This window comes from Heloderma suspectum, chromosome 7 (assembly GCF_057233095.1).
Source record: "Heloderma suspectum isolate Gila_16-S chromosome 7, 16-S_ref, whole genome shotgun sequence".
Lineage (NCBI taxonomy): Eukaryota > Metazoa > Chordata > Lepidosauria > Squamata > Helodermatidae > Heloderma > Heloderma suspectum.
This window is the reverse complement of record NC_139464.1, coordinates 76,523,560-76,549,169: the sequence shown is the minus strand read 5'-3', so window position 1 is coordinate 76,549,169 and position 25,610 is coordinate 76,523,560. Positions and strand designations below refer to the sequence as shown.

Here is a 25,610-nt window from a genome sequence, read left to right as displayed (position 1 = left end):
CCCCACTCACATTGGAGCAACCAGCCTCCACTGAGTAAAGGCATGTTTGTTCTACAGGCATCTGAACGTGGCTAAGGGATGCCAGATGTTACCTGTCTCTTCTAGAGACGACTATACTGCTATTATTTTGAAGTGGCTGGTTTTATATTTTATTACTTTTTTTCTTGTGGAACAACTTGAGGGGATCTTATAGAGTGGAATCTAAATTTAAAAACCAGTACAAGGCCATAGATCTTTAAACCTTGATTTGGGGGTTTAGTGCCAAACTACATAACAGGAACACATTTTGGAATGCAATGGAACATGCTCATTCCGGCTCATTTGGGGGTGGGGGGAAATCCAACTCTCCTCTATACATTTTAAATTCTTTGCCAAATCAGAAACCCCAATATGTTTTTTGTAAGTAAGCTAACTGCATAATTGCACTAGATTCTATCAGGGATCTCATGTCTGTAGTATCGTGCAATAAAATGGAAATTTAGATGCTTATGGTGTTCTACCAGCTGCCAAATACAAGGACAGATGGGGCCTTATACACACTTCCCTAGCCACATGGGAATTGCTTTCATGTGAGCAGGTCATGCATGGCTGGGATAAAATTTAAATCACCCACCTGTTCCATCAGGGGCCAGACATGCAGGTTTTTTTCCCCAAGGAATCAATGCTTCCTCCCAAGAGAATATCAGTTTTATGTTTGGGATGCATGGGATCAGTCCCTGCCTCCAACCACTCTCCCAACCTTCAGGGAAAAGCACCTGCTGTGTGGCTAGGGTAATGTCTATAAAACCCCATGGAGAGATCATATGACATATAAGCAGTAGGCAAATCTGGAAATAACTAAGGTAGGGTGGTAAGTCTTGGGTGCTGCCAATGCCATTTCCTTTCAGTATAGAATAGTAAACATGAACTGATGGCACGGATCTCCTTCACTGGAGGGTCCTGCAGGCAAATCCTTCTCAGATTGATTGTATTTACTTAATACTTGATTTAAAGTATTTTTATTCTGCACCTCGGTCAAAAAAGGCTCCAGGAGTGGCTTACAATCAATCAGCAAAAAAATCAGCCACAGGCTTACAATGTCAAGAAGATACAAAAGACAGGAAAGAGGAATGGAGGGGGAAGTGTATGGCAGCTGTAAATGTGATTCCACAGTATGATAGAGGAACTTGGATGAAGTCCCATGCTAAAAATGGTTAAACTGGTTGGAATGTAATCTTTTTGGAAGGTGTGAGCACCGTTTGAGCTTCACAGGCCTCTCTTCTCTGGTTCTCTTACTCACACTTAAAGAAAGGCTCTGTGACCTTGAAAAGACTTCCAGTGTACTAACAGTGCTTCATTCAGCAAAAGAGATTGCTTGTCTCAAAAAGGATGATCAAACAAAGTGTGAGATAGATTCCTCTTCTCCTGAAGCATCTACCCATGGCTGTACATGTGCAGCTGCAATATCCCTCACTTTATGTGATGGACAGCAAAGGCACCTGTGTTTAGGAGAGCACTGGATAGTTTTAACATTCTCTTGGAATTTCTTACTTGCTAGCATAAAAATGAATGGGTTTAGGCAACTGCTAATACTGCAAATTATTTCTGTGAGTTTATAGATGATGAATATCAGTCTTATATTTTCAGAGTTGAGTTGATAATTCATTCTGTAAATTAGCACTGCCATAATTGTGACGTGGTAAGGAATGAATGCCACAGCAAAAACAATCATTGCCGCTGAAACCAACATCAAGGGCTTGACAATTCCGTATCTTCTCTGCTGGCGCTTTTTCATTCTCTGTAATGCTTTCAAGGTCAACGTATAGCACGTGAAGATGACTGTGATTGGAATAAGGAATCCAAACAAAACCCTGAAAATTGTGAAAGGCACCACAAAGTACAGAGGTTTGCCAATATTATCCAGGCAAGCTATAGCTTCCCTTTGTCTTTGGACCACAAATGTGTAGTAAAAATCAGGAATGGACTCTATAAAAATGAAGATCCATATGGCTATGGTGCAAAACACCGCCTTGTTTTTATTCCACCATTTTAATGAGCGGATAGGATGGACAGCACCTACATACCGGTCAAAGCTGATGAGAGTGAGAAAATAGATGCTTCCATAGATGTTGATGTCAAAGAACGTTCGTTTAAATTGGCAGAATATTTGAGTGGAGTATACTGCCCGCTTATGTAGATGGTAGTAGACTGAAAAGGGAATCAAAAGAATCCAAGTGAAGTCACACAATGCCAAATTGAACAAAAAGATAGTGCTACTGGTCCATGATTTCACAGTGTATATATAGCAGAGTAGTGTGAATGCATTCCCCAGAATTCCTATTAGCAGAACTAAAAACCAAAGTGTAATCACAGCGTAGCAATACCATTCCAGGAGGCTGTAGTTGTTGCAGAAGAAAATGACACAAGTAGTAGTGTTTGACATCCTGCCATGGCCCTTGCCTGAAAATGAAAAAAGAAGTCAAGATGTTGCTTTCAGAACTTATAAAGATCTCCAGGAGTGAAGGGTGATAATATGGGTTTAACTGCCTTTAATGGCGGAAAAAAATAAGTCACCTGTGGTCCACTCTGGTTGGCAGTGCTTTGACTGAAATAGGAATGATAATGTAGTATAGGATCTGACTGTAGTACTTTTTAAAAATATGGTACATTTAGTAATGGAAAATGCACCTGTTGCTAAGAACATTGATTCAAGGGTGCTATATAAATAAGGGGTGGGGAACCTTGGCCCTCCAGGTGTTGTTGGACTCCACCTCCCATGAGCCCAGTCAGGCATGATGGGAATTGTTGTCCAACAGCATCTGAAGGCCACATGTTTCCTACTCCTGATATAAATTATGGCTTATAGTACAGGGAAGCTGCAATCCCTACATCCTGTCACTTTGATCTTATATGCTTAGAAGTAAGGGTCAGTGTAAGAACCCTGCGTAGGCACCTGCTGCCTGCATCAAAGCTCACCACATCATGATTTCCAGCTTTTGTTGGTCAGTTATATAAGTGTTTTTCACTGTGACTAGCAGGCATGGGGTAGGGATGCTAATTGGGACCACGGTGGGGGAAAAGGATTAAATCTCTCCCCACACCCCCAGTCCTGATTTAATTTTCCTTCTCATGTACGCTACTTGGTTTTTTAAAAAAATAAAATAAACCGGCAGCCATGCAAGACAAAACCTTGTGAAGAACATCATGTATAGTTTGCCCCATCTTTCAAAGTGATGATTATAAAATGACTTTTCCAAAAAGCTCTAGTTTTCCATATCTAAGACTCCTTTTTTATGTGCTACTAGAATGCTCATTGTTATAATTCTGCTATACATAGTTGGAGGATACTTTGCCTTCCAATGGCACAATACAAGACTTTTTGCAATTGAAAGAAAACATCTATTCAGAATTGCTGCCCTGTGCTTTATCTCCAGGCTTCGATAAAGATTCCCCTGATAGCAGGCAAAACATGTAAATAAACAGATATTCAGAATAAGATCATAGTATTTACATTTTCCTGACAAAAAGGTACTATTTCAAAACAATCCCATTAACATGCATTAATGTTGATTTCTTTTCCTTAATTCAACATCTCTTCCTTAGATCAACATCACTCACTCCTTAGAAAACTGAGCCAGATCTGACAAGATGGGGGTCCATCCTCATGCATCAAAAGCATATTCGAGGCAGTTGTGGGGCCATGTGAGCTGCCCCACACCCCTGCTGCTGTCACCCATGCTGCCCACACCACCTGCTGGCCATGTGTTCGGCAAGAGCGTGAAGCAGCCCTACATGCGCATCCACACGTTTGTCAGGTCCTGATTGGTCAGGATTGTCCTTCATATAGAGGACCTTACATAAGTACAGTGGTATGGATGTATGGCCACTCCACATGCTCACCAAATGCTATGCCAGTGGGTTCATTAGTGGTGGTGGTGGGGCATATGGCAGCTTCACATCATCACCAGCCATTATGCCAGTGGGCACATGGGCATATTGGTGTATGTGTGTAGTGTAACCCTCATGGACCTGCAACGCACTCATCCATGCTTTTAACACATGAGGTGTGTAATGTCAGGGCTAGCTGTATATGTGTGGGGCAGTTTACATCATCAGGTTCCATGCTTAGCTTTCCGTATGTCCACAAACACGGCATATTTCACTTGGTTACAGTATCAGGCCTTCACCCTGTTTGTCCTGCCTGCCTCCTTCCTCATAGTTCTGAGGTCTTACACAACTTTAAACTTGGGAAGTGCAGCATTGAATCCCTTGTAAGTGGAGTCATTACCGCCTGCTTTGAGCTCCCACCAAGGGTCAAGGTTCTGCTGAGCTTCCTCCTGACACTTTTGGCTTGGGACCAACTAGCCACCACCTCCACACACCTCCTCCACAGATCTCACACTCTAGCAACGGAGCCATCTCTCTTCTGCTCTATCTCCTCCTCCTTGTCCTTCTCCAACTATTCCCCTGAATACACCATCCCCTTCTCTCTGATAACCCAGACCCCATAGACCCTCCCGTTCTTTGCCATTTTCCTCCTCTGTTAACCCTTTCTTGGCTCAGCTTGTCTGAGCCAACCAGGACTTCTTGAATTCCACTCCCTTTCCCCTCTGCCCTCATTCATGATCATCACAGTAGCCCTTCTGGTTATACCCCTGAGTATTTTTGACAGGCTACAGCCACTCAGTTCTGGGTCATCCACTTGGGGATCCATCCCTGGCAGTCCACAGGGCCTTTGTCTGAAAACGCCCTGCCCCCAGTAGACCTGTGGTTCAGATCTCCGGTGGTTTTTGTTTCTGGGAAAATGTTGCTCTGTGACTCTAATCCTTTCCACCCTTGCCCTTTTAGCGAGTCAGACTAGGACATGGGAGATCCTGATTCAAAACCTTACTCAACCATGAAGTCCATGGGGTGACCTTGGGCTAGTCACTCTCACTCAGCACAACCTACCTCACAGGGTTGTTCTGAAGATAAAATGGCACGGGGGGAACCATGTATGCAACCCCAAACGTCTGAGAGGAAGGGTGGGATAAAAATGTAATAATGTTAAAAGAGGTAATACCCTCCCACCCCCGGCTGCTATTAGCTGTCAGAGAGTTGGGAGTGGGATTAACTACACATCTAGTTTGGTTTCAGATGTTTCTAGTATGCTCTAAAGCCTCTTTTTTTGGCCAGACCAATTATAACTTTACCTCTAAATATTATATTATATTGTCCTTAAGGTACCCTTTCCACAGAGCTGGTAGTATTTTATCTCTTGGACCTTCTACATTGTTACATTTTGCATAATTTCTTAAGACTCAGGCTTTCTCCCTCTAGTTTGGTTACCCTCTCTTCCAGCTAATGCCAGCTTGTCATGTGAATTGTGTTTCTTCTCTTAGGTTTGCACTTTGGATCAATGAATTAATGCTATATTCTAATTTAGCTTGGTTTTGTTATTTTTGTGTGTGTTTCATATATCCTATATATATGATATCCAAAATATCCTATTTTGTGGGAGACATTTCAAATAATAGTTCACAATTACAGTCTTTCAAGTATTGTAATAACATTATACATTACTAAACATTGAAATAAATACTGATCCTGCAAGGCGGAGTTGCTGATATGACATTTAATACTGCAAATTAATGCTGTTCTCTTTGGTTATTAATTGTGAAGCAAATTCCTTCTCTTATGCACAATTAACAACACTTCAGTAAAGTGTAACAAGCTATGTCAGTAGAAATGTAACATTTCATATTAATGCTTACTGCAGACAAGATAACATGATTTGTCAAGACTGACATTTATTATAATTAAAGAAGAACTTTAATTCTTCTTCTTTAATTCTTTAATTCTTTAGAAGAAGAATTCTTCTTCTTCTAAATCATCAGTCTTGATGATTTGTCAAGACTGACATTTATTATAATTAAAGAAGAACTACTTGAAAATATTTCCTGCATCAACATCTATAAATTGGGCTGTAGAGCATAAGAACACATTGAAATATAATACTGTGGATCCACCCTATGTATTCCATGATTATTCATAACAAACTTAGATTTCTTTGTACATCTCTGTATACACTGACTCAATATATTCTATTTTCATGATGTCTATTCAAAGACTTCAAAACTGGGTTAACTACCATAGCTACTATTTTCTTACCTTGTTTAAAAATGGTGGAATTCTCTGTAACACATGACTGTGAGTTCCAAACCATCTTCTTAACTTTCCATTAATCTTCAGCTGTGTCAAAATGTTTGTCTGTGGTTTCTGCAATAATCCACATACTGTGTGAAAACGCAGTGACAAAAACAGCGTGAGTGGAAAACCTCCCCCTCCCACACTCTTTGTAGGCCTCTCAACTCCTCCCCTTTATAGAAGTGGACTAAACAACTCTTTCTGCTTCCACCCATGTTTACAATGAAATTGGATGGTTTTTTTTTATTATTATTATCTCAGAAATGGATCGCTACCTACATTTCAACTGCTTTTCAGAGAATGAGCTGAATAGCATCCAAACTGATCAGCTCATGTTTTGTATATTAAGATGGTATTTTAAGAAATTCTAGGAAGCAAATTCAACTTGCGCAACAATAGCAAACTTCCTTTTTGTCATAAGTATATATTTTTTTGCACAGAATGGCCCTGGGATCTTTTCTTTGACAGTCCAGATCCTAACTAGATTTGTTGGAGGCCCGCTGTGAGAAGGGTGTGGTAGTCCTCCTGGCAATCCTAAAATAGCCTTCCACCAACTCCTGTTGTCATGAATGGTGCTCATCCAGACTCACCTCTTTTGCTCATGGGGTGGCTATTGGTGTGCAGATGACATCTCTTGGAGGGACAGATTTGAAATAGGAGCTGCTGGCTGTGGACCTATATTTTACAGCAAAGGGAACTGACATGTAGATGGCTTAGGTTTCTGCTCTGGGCCGTCAATCCTTCTGTCTCTTACTTGGGAATTGCTGTAGCTTGCTTGGTTGCTTTGTTTCTTTTTTCTGTTAAATTTTGCAAAGCACAGCAGTGCTTTTGCTTTAAAAAGCAAATACCCTATTTTATTTTACAGGCTATTTTCTTTATGCTTTTGATTTTCTTCAGTAGGTGTCTGATACACATGGACAATCTTTCTCAGCAATATATATACAGAGAGAGAGAGAGAGGGCAAGAGAGAGAGAGAGAGATTTTAGCAATGGGAGCCAATCAGGGAGCCAATTGAAGCTAACGTATCTGGAGAATTCCATATTACATTGTTGCTTGAAATTACTGTGACCTGTACCATACTGCAAACATCACAGCATGAGACTAAACGGGTATGGAACACTGGTCACATGCATTCACTGTTTCCTGTGAAGTTGAGGGGAACTATATATAACCCATAGAAGCTGGTGAGAAACAGAAGAATGTTGTTGTTCTTACAAATATTTGAGAAGAAATCAGATGAAAAAGTGGAAGAAATTATTTCAGTAATTAAATGGCATTGCAAAATTCTATTCTTCTTAGCTTCTCAAATAATCTGTTGTGCTCATTTTAGTATTTAGCCTATGACATTTGATAATGTCTTATTAATGTAATCTCTATGGTCCATTAAAATCGAAGCTTTTGTATTTTAGCTTGATTGTTTCTGAATGTACACGCCTATCAGGCCTGGCTCCCTTGAAACACCAGCAACCACACATGTATTAAAGAAACAGCAAACTTCTTTATTTCAGCAGGACACAAACACAGGCAACCCACAAGAGTCCACAGGTCAGAGTTATTAGTGTTGTTGTTCAGTCGTTAACTTGTGTCCGACTCTTCGTGACCTCATGGACCATAGCACGCCAGGCCTTCCTGTCCTCCGCTCTCTCCTGGAGTGTGCTCAAGTTCATATTCATTGCATCGGTGATGCTATCTAGCCATCTCATCCTCTGCCGTCCCCTTCTTTTTGCCTTCAATCTTTCCCAGCATCAGGGTCTTTTCCAGTGACTTTTCTCTTCGCGTTAGGAGGCCAAAATATTTGAACTTCAGTTTCAGTATCTGTCCTTTCAATGAGCAGTCAGGGTTGATTTCCTTTAGGATGGACTGATTTGACCTCCTTGCAGTCCAGGGGACTCGTAAGAGTCTTCTCCAGCACCACAGTTCGAAAGCATCAATTCTTCAGTGCTCAGCCTTCCTTATAGTCCAGCTCTCACAGCCATACATTACTACTGGGAAAACCATGGCTTTGATTAGACAGACCTTTGTCAGCAAGGTGATGTCTCTGCTTCTTACTATGTTGTCTAGGTTTGCCATAGCTTCCCTCCCAAGGAGCAAGCGTCTTTTAATTTCATGGCTACAGTCACCATCTGCGGTGATCTTGGAGCCCAAGAAAATAAAATCTGTCACTGCTGCCATTTCTTCCCCTTCTATATGCCAGGAAGTGATAGGGCCAGATGCCATGAGCTTAGTTTTTTTAATGTTGAGTTTCAAACCAGCTTTTGCACTCTCCACTTTCACATTCAACAAGAGGCTCTTTAGATCTTATTATTAGTGTGCCCACGTTCAACTCAGGTAATTCAAACAGGACCCAGAAATAGGGTCTTTAAGTCCTGGGGTTTATTCCAAAACAGGGTCCAAAGGAATGAGATTCCAGGCATGCATTAGTTTAGGGTTTAGGAGTAGTCCAAGTGAAGAAGTGTCCTGTACCACCAATGTTGTACCCATAAATCTCTTTTGCATCTGCACCTGCTTTTATGCGGAGGCAGGGCAACTAGAGTTTCTCACTTGTCCATCTACCCCTATGGGAAAAGTTAGCCTGGAGTTGAGAGCTCCGTCTAACTGGGTGTCGTTCCTCTTGTCTTTTCAGCCATCAACAATGCCTAGGAGACAGCCTTGGCCATGCCTTCCTTGGTTGAGTCTACCTCTTGGCCACTTACCAAAGAATGTTCTCCAGGCTGCAATGACTTGGGTGCTTTTTCTCAGACTAGCTCCAGCTATAGTTGAAAAGAAGTAGCTGCCTCCTACAGTAGCTGGCTGTAATTGAGAAGGAGTAGCTTCTATGAAACCAGGCAGAGATGATTTCCTAGCATCTTGACGTTCCATACCTTGACTAGCCCCTAAATCAGATTCTTCTATCTCTGAATCAGATTCTTCCTCTGACAGCAGCATCAGGGGAAGTCATGACAACATGTAGCAGAATAAGGCAGTGATCCTGAGGTAATAGAATGAACTTTCTACCACTTTCAACTGCAGGCTGTGTGTGTCATATTTTTGAATGGTCCCCTACATTTATAAAACCTCACAACTCCCCTCAACTAGAAAACTAGCTGAGCAGGGAAGGGGTTGGGCTAGAACCTTCCTCCTTAGTATATGAGCTTTCTACTTACAGGAAGGGATTTGGTTTTATGTATTTTGTTGTACAACGAAAAGTTTTCAACCCACTGCCTGAAGTGATACAGCCCCACCCTGCCACTTTAGGGCGGTTACCATCTCATTTTGTCACTGATTTAATGGGCACCTTATTCCCACGATATCAATGAAACTGTGCTTTTAAATTCAAGCATTTCAGGCCATGGTTTGAATAATCTAAATTTTGTTTTGACCAATTTGCCTGGTAGATGGCTTTAAATTCCAAGTCTCTCATAGCCTCCCAAAATAAAAGCCATCTGTCTAAACTACTTTGCCTGTGTAAAAAACAACAACCCAGCATTTTCATTGTGCGAAATGATTCTATATTAGAAACTTGTTCTCCCTGCCTTGCATCATGAAGCATCTAACCTGGTGCTCGGTGATCATTTACTTATACAGTGCCACATTAGAAGTGGTAAGAGAAATGTTGAGTGTTTAAATAGGGTCAGCACTCAGCCTGTTTAGTTAACTCTGCTCTAAGTAGGATGATAACATAGCATACAACTGCCATATTCAAAATGAAAGGGGTAGGTTTTACATTAGAACGTCATTATGATGGGAATACAATCACAGGTCTAACTCGGTAAAGAACCTTTTAGTCTTTTCACAGAATAGAGATACAAATATGGTGTAAATATCCAGTTAAGGAGATTAATGATTGCATTGTTATCACAAAGCAGAATATTTCCAGCAGGTGTAATTACTATTCTGCATGGTTGAGTTGCCATAATAAATGTTCTTTTCTTACAATTCTTGAGAAATATAGTCACTGCTGAGCTGATTCAAACAGATTCTCTGAGGCAGAACATTTCCCTTGGGCTGTAATCCTATACCCACTTAACATGGGAGTAAGCCCCATTGAATTTAGTGGGACTTACTTCTGAGTAGACATGTATAGGATAGCACTGTTGATTGACTATATTATGTCAGATTTAATGGGAGACTTGCTTGCTTCTCAGTAATTCCTCCTCAAACTGGCATGTGAAAAACATCATAGATTTCTCTCTTATATGCGTGGCCATCCCTACCATTAGGCAGAGTGAGCCAGGTGCCTCAGGTGGCAGATGCTTGGAGGACTAAGCTTGTGTACCACATGGCCTGCCCTGCACCCCGTAAGCTAGTCTGCTGTCCTCAGGTGCAGTGAAGGGTGCTGTGCCATCACCAGTGTTGAAGTAAGATTCACCTGCCATTTTAGTACATTTGTGTACATGGAATGGTGGGTGGAGAGTGGGCGCCATCTTGTCCTTTACCTCAGGCAGCAAAATGTTTTGGGCCAGACCTACTGATATGAGAAATCTTTCTGCTAATGGGGACTGAGCACCATAAACATATTATGCCATTACTTAAAGATCTTTACTGTTTACAAATCTGCTTCTAAGACCAAGCTAAGGTGCTTTTCTTGGCTTTCAGAGCTCTAAATGGCATAGGGTCAGCATATCTAAAGCATGGGGGGGAGGGGCCACGGGGGGGGGAGTAGATCTCCAGATATGTTGGACTTCAGCTCCCAGCATTCCTTACCATTGACCATGCTGGCAGTGATTTTTGGGAGTGGAAGTCCAAAACATCTGGATATCCACCTTCTGCCCACCCCTGATCTAAAGGACTGCCTTCTCCTATAGAAACATGTCCATTTGTTAAGATCATTTTTTGAGACCCTTTTCCAGGTGAGGTTTGTCTGGTGGTTCCCAGAAAAAGTTTTTGGTAATACCCAAATTGTGGAACTCCCTCCTGAGCTATGCTTTCCAGGTGCCCTCATTACTATCTTTTATCTGGCAAAATCCATGCTTTTCTTGCGAGCTTTTAATAACATTTAGGGCGTAATCCTATTGAGATAGTCGGCAACCTCCAAAGTCAGAGGTTGCTGAGTATCCAATGCAGGACGTGTCTATGAACACATCTCTGTAGCTTACTTTTCCATGAATGACTGGATGGAATTTCTCTCTAGTGTTTTCCCTCTGTGGCCCTGGCTCTATTCCACTAGAGCATTAGCTGCTTTCGGTCCAGTAGAGCTGGTTCAGAAATTAGCACTGTTACTGAAATCCATAGGAGCACAGTGTGTGTAGCTTTGGTAACTTCAGTCTAGGGCCATGTCTCCATGACAACGGAAAGAGAAGGGAGGAGTGGCTTACCTGCATTTTTCTAGGAGCCGCTTTTGGTCTGGGCAGGGCTCCACATCGGTGTGCATCGCACCATTCCAACTCGCATCACATAACATACTTCCGGGGTGGTGGCGGTGTGTGTGTGTGTGTGTTGGAGTGAATGTCATCTGAGTGGCAGGGGCTGCTCAACCAATAAGGGAGGCTTTCCCCCCTCCAGGCTTTCCCTCCTTTCTCCATAACAAAGGCACAAATTAATTAGTTCTCTTCAAGCCTCATAAGCTCTTTCAGAATCAATTGCTTCCCTTCAAGCCTGGTAACCCCTTTTTAGCCCATTGGTGCACTGTAACAGAGAGGGAAATTAATTACTTCCATGTGCACATTTAAGGTGACAACCCTCAACGACCACAATGGGAGTTACTTCTGAGTAGGCACACATATGCTTGTGCTGGGAAGAAAACACCCCTTGACCTGGATCATGGTGAAAAGCACACCCCTGGGCTGGGCTAGCATAGCCGAGTTCAGTGTGGGGTTTGGGGCACACAACAACTATACCACTGAGAAACCGACTTGAGGAAAAGAATTGGACTTTAAGCAGTCTCGGGAAATCTGGTTTTTCCCTGATAAGCTCCAGGGTGGCTGCTGGATGGCCATGACGTCATCTATCCGTATCGACCTCAACATGCAGCTGGTTCAGAGTAAATCGCTAGTGGAGGCACCCCTCAGGTAGCAAAATGGCCGTGTAAGGTAATTGGGAGGGAGCGGCAGAGACAAGATCAGAGCTTTCCCAGAAACGGAGTGTGGATTTTTAGGATGTCAAACAAAAGGCAATTTATGGGTTAACGCTGTCCCAGAGAAGGGTCAGTGTGGTGGTGGGGGGATAAAAAGTGAGGCAGTGGCAAGCCAAAAGAGCTTGCACACTGATGGTTCAGCACAGCCAGTGAGTCCTCCCGATGTGTTGGATGGCAACTCTCATCATTGCCATCCAGCACAACCAGTGGGCATGCTGGCTGGGGATGATGGGAGTGGTAGACCAGCACATCTAGAGGGCACCAGGTTGGGAAAGCTGTTTTAGGGTTTGGGACAAAGGCACAAAGCGAATATAGGAAGCTGTATAGGAATATAGTGAGTCACACGTTTGGTCCATCTAGCTTAGTATCGTCTACTGGCAGCGGCTGCCCAGGGTTTCTGACCAGGATCTTTCCCAGCCGTAGTTGGAGATACCAGGGATTGAACCCAGGACCTTATGCACATAAAGCATGTTTCTTACTACAGAGCTATGGACCTTCCCAAAGTGGGGAAGGGGGTGGATAGTAGAACTTGGGAAACTGGTGGGAGAGAGCAACGTAGAAGGAACAAGTTATATTTTTTCCTTCTTTACAGTGTCCTCCCTTATGACCTTTTCCTTTCTTATGATGTTTGAAAATGCATCAAAGGGAGGGTGAAGGTCCTTAATATTTGAGTGAATCCAAAAAGAGGGGAGGAAGAGGAGACATTTTTCAGCCACAGCAAGCTTTACCAGGCAAGGATTGATGGATGTGGGGATGCAGAGACAGGCACCCAGAACTATGAGTCTTAATAATCAGTCTAGATGGGTCTATCATGCAAGACGGCTCTCCTGCAATTGCACTAAGACCAGTTATGGGGCATCTGTACAGCAGCCTAAAATCCTGCATTTAAAACGGGGCTTTCTGCTTCTGGTTTAAATGCAGGAACACAATGACTTGCTTTTTCACGTGCTTCCTTTTCCCCCACCCCCTTCTCCCTCTTTCTCCCCGTATTTCAGTCTTCCATTATCTTTCATTGATTTCACTGCTCTTCTTGCTGCTTTTACTCTTTTCACAGAGGAAACTGAAACGGGGGACTTCCGGTTGGGACCGATGTCGCTCTGGTAGCTTCCCACGGCTCTCCGTGAGAGCTTTCTCAAACAGCTTTTTAAAAGGCTGAAAAACCTTTTCATCTCCCCCCTGGAATGGAAAGGGGGGGGTCAAGGCAACAGCTCTGGACAACATCTTGGGGAAAGGTAACTCCCACGCGATAGTGAGGTGGCTGGATTCCAGGATTATCTCCCCAGAGCTTTACCAACGCAAAAAGCTGTACTGAGACTCCTATTTTATAGGAGAAAACAGGGCTGACGTGTTCCATAATAATATAGGGTTTAAGACATATCAACAACCTCTGAGGGATGATTTAAGAAACGTTAACAATATCTTGAGAACATCTGAGGACCTGTAAGATCTGTTTGAGAGAAACATGTCTGTGCCGAGGAGAAGACAGGAGCTGGCATCTACTCCCCCTGCATCCTCTGTGTCAAAAGTCGAAGACAGAAGATATAGGGAAATTATTTACGCTGATAAAGACTTTATTTTTGCAATTTACGGAGCAAGTCAAAAGGCTGGATTTAATCCAAAATTCCATCACCGCCCTGCAAGGAGCTGTAGATTTAATTAATGCGTCATGGCAAAAAATGGAGATGAAAATTAATGAGCTTGAAAACGAGTGGCAGGAAATGAAACTACATTACACATTTGTTTTAAAAATATCTCTGATAGAATCTCTCAACTGGAGGCCTTCACGAAAAGATCCAACGTACGGATTATTGGGATTAAAAATCTGCCGAATGATGTAAAATTGCATGTTTTTGTGGATAAACTTTTGCATGAGATACTCCCTATTTCATCTGATTATTTACTTGATATTGAGCAGGCATTTCATGTGCCAAATGTAGGGATGTACGAAAGTCACTTACCTTTTCGCGGAGTCTGTTCTTGGTGGGGGGGAAGGCGCTCTATCCCTCCCCCCGGAGTCCTCGATGGGGGGGGAGGCGATCCGGTCCTCCCCCCCACAATCCTCAATGGCCGGCTCTGCTCTGCGGCAGCTCTGCGGAGCAGCCGGCCAGGCCAGGGCCGTCCGCAGCCGGATTTCCGGCCGTGGACTGGCTGGTGCGGATGCAAATGGCAGCCGCTGTAGCGGCCGCCATTTGCATCCAACCAGGGAGCCATGATAGGCTACATAAGTCTTTACGTAGCCTATCACGTCTGGGTAACCCCCCCAAAAAAACGGCGTATGCAAATGGCGGCGGCTACGGCGGCCGCCATTTGCGTTCCTTATCTTTTGCCGTTTTAGTCTACGTAAATATTTACGTAGACTAAAACGGTGAAAAATAAGGAACGCAAATGGCGGCCGCTGTAGCTTCTGCCATTTGCATACGCTTTTTTTTTTTTTACCCAGACATGATAGGCTACGTAAAGACTTACGTAGCCTATCACGGCTAAGCACAGACTGCAAATGGTGGCTGCGGCAGCCGGTCGAAAGACCAGCCACCGCCACCAGAGCCGCCGCTGTCTGGAACATCTGCCCCAGGTAAGTCTCGTCCCGGGGGGGATCCCGCTAGGAGTGGCAGGCCGTTCCGCCACGGATTTCGGGGGGAACTGAAATCCGTGGTGGAATTCTCCGCCATCCCTAGCCAAATGCTAAAGGGACTGATTACACCATCATAGTTCAATTTGCAAAAATCTCCACAAAGAATTATATCCTGCGTTTGGCAAGGGAGGCTGGAAGCCTTTCCTAGAAACAAGATAAAGTTATGTTATTCCCAGACTACATCAAAGAGGTGGCGAATAAAAGAAGGCAATTTTTAAGGCAAAGAATATGGCAAAACAAATGAACTTACAATATTACTTAGAATATCCTGCTACACTTTGTTTTGTGTCTGAAGGTCAGATGAAGAAGTTTTTAAATCATGAAATGGCGGAGGCTTGGCTTAACGTAAAAATGTGTGAGAATTCTGTTACAGCCCCATGAATTGGAATCTTTAAACAAGCTTTGTTAACTGTTTGTGCTTAGTCTGTATGACTCAGGCTAATTCAGAAGATAAATGATTACATTTATATTGGTTTATTCTCTTTTCTCTTTTATTTTTTTTTGCTTTTCTTTATATTTTTTATTTTAAAATAGATAATATATCTAGTATAAAATTTATTACTGATGGTTGAAGGTTTATATTAAGTTTTATTATTATATAATACTATATATATATTTCATTACTACTACTACTAATATAGGCTTTTAGGAATGAATTGTAGACCTGTTTCCTTGATATAAGATTGATGATATGATATAGAAATGTAAGGTTGTTTATTAAACTGTAAGATTGTTACGGTTATAGATGTAGTTTTTAAAATTTTATTTATTTATTTATTTATTTATTTCATTTCTATACCACCCAATAGCCAAAGCTCTCTGGGCGGTTCACAAAAATTAAAACCAAACAACACACAATAAAACAATTTAAAATATATAGAACATTAAAACCACAATATAACAATACAACCACAATAAAACCTAGCAGCAGTGCAGGAGTTTAAAATACAGATTTAAAACAGCAAAGATAAAAATTTAGAAAGCTAAAATGCTAAAATGCCTGGGAAAATAAAAAGGTCTTCACCTGGCGCCGAAAGGAATACAATGTAGGCGCCAGGCGAACCTCACTAGGGAGCTCATTCCAGAGCTGGGGTGCCACAGCAGAAAAAGCCCTCCTCCAAGTAGCCACCCGCCTCACTTCCTTTGGCAAGGGCTCATGGAGAAGGGCCGCTGATGATGATCTTAAGGTCCGGGCAGGCACATATGGGAGGTGGCGATCCTTCAGGTAACCTGGCCCCAAGCCGTTAAGGGCTTTGAATGTTAACACCAGCACTTTGAATCGGGCCCAGAAATGGACTGGCAGCCAGTGCAGCTGGAAAAGTACTGGTGTAATATGAGCTCGCAGGCCAGTCCCTGTTAACAATCTTGCTGCCCTATTTTGGACCAGCTGAAGTTTCCGGACCGTTTTCAAAGGCAGCCCCACGTATAACGCATTGCAGTAATCCAGACGAGAAGTTATCAGAGCATGGATAACTGTAGCTAGGCTATCTCTGTCCAGATAAGGGCGTAGTTGGTATACCAGCCTAAGCTGATAAAAAGTGCTCCATGCCACTGAGTTCACCTGTGCTTCAAGTGACAGTTCTGGATCAAAGAGCACCCCCAAACTACGAACCTGATCCTTTAGGGGGAGTGCAACCTCCTCCAGAACAGGTTGAATATCACCTAGCCGGGCAGACGAACCACCCACTAACAGTACCTCCGTCTCGTCTGGATTGAGTTTCAGTTTATTAGCCCTCATCCAGTCCATTACCGTGCCCAGGCACTGATTCAGAACAGCCACTGCCTCACCTGGTTTTGATGAGAAAGAGAGGTAGAGCTGGGTGTCATCCGCATATTGATGGCACCTCAGCCCAGACCTCCGGATAACCTCCCCCAGCGGTTTCATGTAGATGTTAAACAGCATGGGGGATAAAATAGAGCCCTGTGGAACCCCATGGCACAATTGCCATGGCACAGAGCAATAATCCCCCAGCACCACCTTCTGGCATCGGCCATCCAAGTAGGAGCGAAACCACTGTAGTGCAGTGCCTCCAATTCCTAACCCAGACAACCTATCCAGAAGGATACCATGGTCGATGGTATCGAAAGCCTCTGAGAGGTCCAGGAGAATCAACAGGGTCGCACTCCCCTCTGTCGCTCTCCTGGCAGAGGTCATCCCATAGGGCGACCAAGGCAGTTTCCATTCCAAAACCAGGCCTGAAGCCCGATTGAAATGGATCTAGATAATCCGTTTCATTCAACAGTGCCTGGAGCTGTCCTACAACCACCCGCTCAAGCACCTTTCCCAGGAAGGGGATGTTGGCCACTGGCCTATAATTGTTAACATCCTCTGGGTCCAGGTTAGGCTTTTTCAGGAGTGGTCTAATTACTGCCTCTTTTAAAGCGGCAGGCACCACTCCCTCTCTCGAGGAGGAATTTACAACCTCCTGGACCCAGCCAGACAACCCCTCCTTGTTTGATTTAATAGGCCATGAAGGGCAAGGGTCAAGCACACAAGTCGTCGATCGGACTTGGCCAAGCACCTTGTCCTCATCCTCAGGCCTCAGTAACTGAAACTCATCCAATAAAACTGGACCAGACGGTGCTCTGAATGCCTCTACCAATGGAACTGCATTAATGGTGGTGTCCAATTCATGACGAATCTGAGTGACTTTATCCTCAAAGTGCTGTGCAAACTCGTCACAGCATGCTACCGAGGGTTCCACCATCTCTCTCCCTGGCCCAGAATGTAACCGGCCGCGAACCACTTGGAAAAGCTCCGCTGGACGACACTGAGAAGATGCAATGCTGGTGGTAAAGAACTGTCTGAATAGAATGCTGGTGGAAAAGAACTGTCTGAATAGAATGGCATCGGAGGCCGGGGGGTGTTGGAGTTTAAACTTAATTTTTTAAGGGGGGAGGAGAGGGAGAGGGGGAGGGAAGGGATTTTTTTTCTTTTTTTCTTCACTTCCTTTCCTCCTCCCTTTTCCCCTTTTTTCTTTCTCCCTTTTTTCTTCTCTCTTTTTTATTGTGGTGTCTTCATCAGAATATTGTACTGTTGGGAAATTGAAGTACTGATTAGGTTGTTGGTAATTTTGGTATTGTTTATTTCATTTATAAAAATAAAATAAATAAAATATATTTTTAAAAAAGGAAACTGAAACGGAACACAACGGGGTAATTCGATAGCTCATTATTTGCGATCTATTTAAAAACGGAACAAAGGGCATTTAGTGCAGGAGATGCCTTGAATGATCACGGTGTCATGTAAAGAACCTGTAAACTTCTGTGAAGGAGAAATCTCAATCACAGGATAAAAGCTCAGTGTGAAAAAGCCCATGTTCTTAGAAAGACAACACTACAAAAATACTAGGGTAGCAACAGGAAGGAAGGTTTCTAGGTTCCCAAAAGGGAAGGATGAATGACTATCCTTGTTGACAAAGAGGGGTGCTTAATTCTGGTACCCAAAATATGCCCACCATCACATACACCTGTCAAGAAAGGTGAGGGGTGAGTGAAGCAGGCTCAGTTGGGAGGCTCTGCTTTGAAATGGGGGCTCCCAATGTCTCCACATGCCCCTCACCTTTCCCATTGGTGTCTCTGTGAGTATGAATGGAATGTGTACATGGGGCCAGACAAGTGTGTGTGTGTGTGGGGGGGGGGTTGCATGCCAGTAGTGGGTGACTCCATCCAGTTTGGGGATGGCCCCATTCAATGTCGGTATGTGCCCCTCCCCCTGTGAGCTTCCCTAGAGCCAATTCAGTCCTCAGGATGAAAAAGAATTCCCCACCTGGCATAGAACCATTGCACAGTTTAACGAAGCCTGGATGTGACTTGCCTTTCCCAAGCCATGTGACAAGGGCCGTGAACAGTGTCTGTCTGTTACTGAGCAAACAGATGCCTTACAATGGAGCTGTTGACCATATTGCCTGCTGAAACTGTATATTTGCATGTTTATTGGAGTTTGAGTCTCTTGTTCAGCTCCATCTGCTTCATCTGCATTCTGTCTCTCTCAAGCAGGAACCTGTTAGAGGAAAATCTCTTTACACATTTCTAATAATCTTCTCATTGCAGGTCAGTTACTTCGCTTGAAAATGTTCCGAGAGGATCATGGCTCTTGGATGACGATGTTCTTCAGCACCATCCTCTTCCTCTTCATTTTTTCTCACATATACAATCTGTGTCTCCTTATGGCAGGTAACATGAGGTAGGAGATGTTTCTTTAAACTGAACCATCTTAATTATATCTTTCATACAGAGTGACAGGTTGGTAATGACTTTATTAATAGGTGTGTTGGCTGTAAATACCACAGAATGAAGCTAATTCATTCATACATTTCCAGTGGGGCACTATGGTATAAACACTGGCATAACGGAACATTATGAGAATATAACTTGAGTTCCTGGAGATGTCCAGTTTGGTTTTTTTTACCCATGCATTAGTTCCAAGCAGTTACTTTCATAGGGATAGGAAAGTGGTGTGTTTTTTACAAACCATCTTGATGATCACCTAAATGCTTTTTATGCGCTAAGCCCTGAGGCTCATGTAGGTATAAACAGAAAGAGTGTTACGAGATAGTGGATGGTGGATGTGCATCAAAGTCTCTGCAAGATCAGGGCTTCAGTGGGAAACTAGGCCTGCAACCTGGAGGATAGTGCCAGGCCCAGAAAGGGAACATCAAAAACTGGGCATTCATGGGAATTCTGAGGGGCATGGAAGTGACTTTTCAAGACGTAGGAAAGGGAGAGGAGGATATCAGATGGGGGCTGCTTATTGGATAGGGTGGTGGTGGTGGCAAAAAGTTTCCCTCTGTAGGGACAAGGATGCGAGAGGGGTTGTGCTGCACAGGTCCCTGGGATACATGCTGGAAGTGGGTGGGAGGACTAAAGAGGAAACAAACCATAGCAAGCCATGGAGTGCCTAATTGTCCGTCAGGAGTAATGTGGGTTGGTGAGCGAACAACCAACCCACGGTGGCTTATTCTCAGCATGGCTCATTGTCCACTGACCTGGTTCGCATGATCACCGCAGCCCACTGCAGCTTATTTGAGGGGGGGGGGGAAGGTGGGCAGGACAGGTGGGCTGCCTGTGAACTATGAGGAGAAGGACTGAAGTTTTTTTCACTTGTGTGTGTGTGGTGGTATTTTGATGATAAAACCATCTATAAAAGAAATACAATTTTGGATGGTTTTTGCAGGCCTGCCCTTTCAAGATAATTTAAAATGGAAGTATCTACTAAGAGCCAGTCAGTTGTCTGTGGCATCCAATAAGGAACCTGATAAGTCTCCTGCTTTTCCTGTCTGGTTGGGACCGCAAAATGGGTGGGTGGGGCGGAAAGTGGGAGGGAATGAATGGGGCTGTCTCGAACTTGGCAGCTGCACTTAATGGCTAGTGGGCTGCAATTGGGTTGGGTGGATGCTGGTCAAAATGCTTTATTGGAAGCTTAACAATAGACCTGGTATTGTCAAGGAGCATTTAAAAAGCAACCCCTTCTGAGCATTCAAAATACTAGAGAAGCAGTTAATGTCAAGATGCTAGCAAAAGAGTAGGCAACCTGGTGCCCTCCAGATGTTTTGGACTACAGCTCCTATAGTCCCTGACCATTGGCCATGCTGGCTGTGGCATAAGGGAGTTGTAGTCTAGAACAGGGGCATTGCTAGGGTCTTAAAAGATCCGGGGCACAGGCCCATAACACAAATTTGCATATATATATACACACACACCACACATACACACACACACACACACATATACGAGTCTTAAGCGCACGTCTAGTGTGTGTGTGTGTGTGTGTAGTGTGCATGCAGTGTGCTTGTGTGTGTGTACAGATTACATACATGCATACATAAGAAGTATGCACTGACCCTCCACCCCACTTCAACTCAGACCCCAATTCAGCATTTTGGAAAACATCCCACTTTTGCTCTGGCCAATTTGTAGTCGGACCACTTCAGCTCAGCACCAAACCTGAGCCAAGGTATGGAAAAATGAGTCTTTATGCTTCCTGTTGACTACCATGGGAAATTAGAAAAAAAAACCTGTAACTTTTTTCTCTTTGTCAGAACTGGATAATTTCAGGCATTGTAGCCCCCTAGAAGGGGATTACACCTGCCCAATGTCAGAAAAATAGGTGCAGGGTTTATATTTTGATTATATTATATTTTCTTTTAAAGGGAACTGGCAGTTGCGTTTTAATTCCTTGGAAGAATTGGATAAAAATTTCAAGATTCATTGCCCCACCAGAGGAGATCATGTCTCCAAATTTCAGAATGTTAGCCACAAAGGTTTTTGTGCAAGGGTGACCTTGACATTTTGAGGTCTTCAAAAGAGGACATACTTACCTCCCTATGTTCCTTGTGGACCATTGTTCTGAAAATTACAGACAGCCTACAGTTGTCCCTAAGTAAGAAACCAGAAAAGTTTCAGAAGGATAGGTGCAGCAGTTCATGTGGAAGGGGAGTTCTCCAGTTTGGGAGAGGGAGTGATTTGCTTTCCCTTCCATTCACCCCTTCCCCAATAGTTTTTGGGTACATTTGTATTAAAATGCACAGGTCATTAGAGGTGTCCCCTAGGCAAGAAACCTGCAAAGTTTCTGAAGGATATACATGCATTCTAATTTAGAATGACTAGAATTTATTTACATTTCACCAGTGTTAGCAACAGGGGAACATGGGTGGGAAGGTGCTATTGCACTCATGTCCTGCTTGTGGGTTTCCAGTGGACATCTGGTTAGCCACTGTGTGAACAGAATGCTGGACTAGATGGACCTTGGTCTGATGCAGCACAGGTCTTCTTATGTTCTTAATTAGAGAGTGCCTCTGAGCATGTGCAGAATATTTTTCTTTCACCACTGAGCACTTACATTCTCTCCCTACCAATTCTATTCCCCTCCATGCAACCATCTCTCCTTATCCTACCATCCTCCAGCAACTATTCATAAAAATAGATGTCTTGTTTTGTGCAACTCCTCTCTATGCACACACTGTTATTGTATCTTACTCCCCATAACTTCATTTGTGCCATGACTTCACCAGGATTCAGCCAATGAGTGTTTTCAAAACTAGGGCTAAGTTATGGAGAAACTCTGAGCGTGCACTAAGCGCCTTTCCCTCACCACTGAAGTGAGAGTTCATGCAACCCCCCCCCCCAAACGCACAAATGACAAAACATGCATAGGACTGAGCTGAAAGGGTAGTTAATTCATTAGATAGAATTGGGCAGGCACTGTATTAAGCCTGCAGTACCATGCTCACAACTCAGGACTTATTTCTGAGTAAACATGCAGAACATCAAGGTGCAAACCTCCCTGCAAAAGTAACTTGTGCTGGAATCCTATACACACTTTCCTGAGGGTAAGCCTCATTAAACATAATGGGACTTCTGAGTAGGCATACACAGGATTGCATAAATGAGCAGCATTTATCTCCCCTCCACTTAAAAAACAACCCCAAAACTCCTATTTTTATTAAAGCTTTCTGTTCATAGGAATATAGGAAGCTGCCTTGTACTGAGTCAGACCCTGGTCCATCTAGCCCAGTATTGTTGACACTGACTGGCAGCAGCGGCTCACCAAAGTTTCAGGCAGGATTCTTTCCTAGCCCCACCTGGAGATGCTGGGGGTTGAACCTGGGACCTTCTGCATGCCAAGGATGTGCTCTACCACTGAGCTACAGCCCTTCCTATTGCTGGATAATGGCAACTGACAAACAAAACAGCCCCAGTTTTGTTTTTCTGCAACCATGTGAACCCACTTTTCTCAAAGGCTTGAGTGAGAAGGAGAAAAACCAACCCTCTTGTCTGTTTGTATAAAGTCAAATACAGTTCAGAACTTCTCTTGCCACTGAAGACAATTCTCTTTAAGAATTTCCCAAGATATGCTCTGGGTGGAATAAAGAAGAGAAAGAAAGAACAGGATGGGGGGGGGGGAGAAGAAAAGAAGAATAGTGATTGGAAATGTGTGTGGGGGTGGGGTAGAGAGAATTCCCTAAGCCAAGTGGCTACTTTCAGAGAGGTAGTACTTCAGAGGAATTTAGGAGGCTGTGCAGGGTTTGTAAGGATTGCACGTAGTTAAATGAACTTTATGAGGTGAGGTGGCTGAGGGCTTTTTCTAGCTTTTTAAAAAACTGTAGAATCTATTTAAAAGCCCCAGCAGTTTCTCAATCATGACGCCACATAGTCTTAACCCTTCCTTTGGGATTATTCGAGTGCTACAGCTATTTAGGAGAAATTAAAGTGGAGGGGGGGAAAGAAGTTTGTGAAGTCTGATTGGATCCTTTGCTGTACTGAAGCTACTAAACTTCTGCAGAAGCCAAAGTTTCCAGTTTGGGGCAGTAAAATCAGATGCTGTGTGGAGCTCAATACCAGTATGGAGCTCTTTCTTCCCTTCCTTCTCCCTCTTCAAAATTTCATTGCAAGCAAGCTCACAACAGTGGGCATTTAAGAGCAGAAAAGAAAAGTAGGAGGAGAGAGGTTTTTTGCACCTCAAAAAAAATCCTACACCAGAGATTAGGGATAGTGACCTCCTAATGGTCACCTTAAACACCTTCTGATTCGGATCTCTAATCTCCTGGGTGACTTGACAGTTTTTACTTCCTGTTTTAGAATTTGAGAAAAGGAAACTTTATGCATGGCTAGCGCAAAAGCCTCTGGACCTAACTGTCTGAAATTTGGTAGGTTCAGTCAGCTTCATAGGGCCTGCTAGATCCTCCAACTCCATGAATTTATGTGGAAGCACAAAAAATTTATAGCTCTTTACTTTGACAGATTTTCTTGGGAAAAGCAAATTTTACCTGTGGCTAGCACAAAAGCCACTAGACCTAACTGTCTGAACTTTGGCTGACTCAGTCATCTCTATGGGGGCTTCCAGGTCCCCACATTCCATGCACATATGTGGAAGCACAAATAAAATATAGCTCTTTGCTTTGACAAATTTTCTGGAAAATAGCAAACTTTACCTGTGACTAGCACAAAAGCCACTGGACCTAACTGCCTGAAATTTGGCAGATTCAATCAGTCCCATGGGGGCTACCAAGCAACCAAATTTCATGTATTTATCATACAAACTAAAAAAAGTTATGGCTGTTTGACAATGCAAGTCAATGGGAAAATGTTAAAAAATGGCAATTAGGACAGCTCAAAAGGTCCAGGGCACAGCTCAAAAGATCCGGGTCCTGTGCCCAGGTGGGCCCGTTCCTAATGACTCCTGTGGTCTAGAACATCTGGAGGGCACCAGGTTGTCTACCCCTGTACTGGCAGTTAGATTCAGGGCTCTCTCTGAAGGTCCATCAGCAGCCTTGGTGAATCTATGTAGGTGGGGTGCTGGATGGGAGACTGCCTGGAGACTTTGTATAGGCCACCTTGAGTTCTGTTGAAGAAATGGAGGAAATGAGACAGATAATTCTACTATTCATAGTAGATCATTTTCTTTCAGGAAGAATTGTAAAGCATAACAGAAACTTGGGTGCATTTTAAAGCAGCAGTTTCTAAAAGAGTACAAAGAACTCAACATTCATCTTATGCTGAAATGAAATTCAGACTTTCCTCTTTTATCCCTATCATTTTTTTCCCTTTCCCTCAACAATGTTTGCATCATTTCTCAGTGTATTTCTGGAGAGATCGCCACTAGAGTGCAGCAAAAGGCTTTAAAAATAATTAAACGGACAACTATTTTGGGACTTCAAGTCTAGCCCCAGGGTTCAACATTAGAAAGCTATGAATGGACTCCAGCATTCTTCATCATTCATAGTCACATGTACTTTAAAGTGTCTAATATGAGTCTATACTGGATTCACCCAGAGATGCTTCCATTATAATGGTCTTTGTGGTTGCCTTTTGTTTAAAGGATGACTTCAGTTAGAATAGAGTTGCTGTTTACAGAATTCATCTTGGCAAGTTGATCGTGTGCCCTTCTAATTCAGCTACAGTTTTTAGTCTTTTATTTTTTTAAAAGGATTGTTAATAGCTTCATTGAAATGGGATGGTTTTGAAGGGATGGTTTCATTAGGATAGACTCAGTTATGTCTGCCTGTAAAGAAGAGGGTTGGTGATAGGTCTGGCTGAAAACAAGTGAGATGGCATTCCACCCCATCCTACTTCTCTTTGAGGATTTATTAGTCATTAAAAATGTTGGTTACACTCAGAAACCAGTGCAGGAATATTTCAGTCTCCTAGGACCATAGTTGCCATTCCCAAACAAAAAAATTTCAACGCGGAATAGGAAGCCACCAAACTGAAGTTCATTAGCAATTTCCCATGCGAATTTAGTCCCAAGAAATCCTGGGAATTTCTGTGTAACTACAGAAAGTTCATTTTCACTACTGATTTTGCTATGCCTGTTCATTGCCAGCAGCTAATGGCTAGTCACACCCATGCTGATTGGATCATGTTCATTTGATTTGATTCTATATCCTTTTGTACTTTGCATAATAATGTGGTGCAGTTCTGGCTGTATCTTGCATCATTTGATCTTTCGGACTCGCTTTTACTTTATTTTTTAAACCCTCAAAGCTTGCTTCTCCTCCTCTCCCCCACTCTTCTCTTGGGGGTCTGTATTGATACACACATACACATGCCTCCATGAATCCAACAGAGTAAAGTTTACTCCAGCCTTTCCTCCAGATCTGATGGGGAGGGGCTATAGGTAGAACACATGCTTTGCATGCAAAAGGTCCCTGGTTTGATCCCCGGCATCTCCAGGAGGGGGAGCTGTGAAAGAATCCTGCCTCAAACTAGGAATGTCAGAGAATTTCGCCACGAATCTCGGTGAGGCCGAATGCCAGTGCA

General features: G+C 43.2%; 2 protein-coding genes across 2 annotated transcripts in view; one reads left to right on the top strand and one right to left on the bottom strand.

The window, feature by feature from the left end:
• The window catches only part of TMEM117 (transmembrane protein 117), a 325,750-nt gene that overhangs the window by 30,873 nt on the left and 269,267 nt on the right, over window positions 1-25,610 (top strand). Inside the window, exon 3 of the mRNA XM_084810666.1 lies at window positions 18,903-19,035. Coding sequence (XP_084666792.1) covers window positions 18,903-19,035 — 133 coding nt within the window. The remainder of the gene's footprint in view (window positions 1-18,902; window positions 19,036-25,610) is intronic.
• On the bottom strand, window positions 1,373-6,184 carry LOC146339975 (P2Y purinoceptor 1-like). Its single transcript, XM_084811403.1, has 2 exons — window positions 6,130-6,184; window positions 1,373-2,439 (listed from the first exon to the last, which is right to left on the bottom strand). The coding sequence occupies exons 1-2, from the start codon at window positions 6,182-6,184 to the stop codon at window positions 1,373-1,375; spliced, it is 1,122 nt and encodes a 373-aa protein (XP_084667529.1).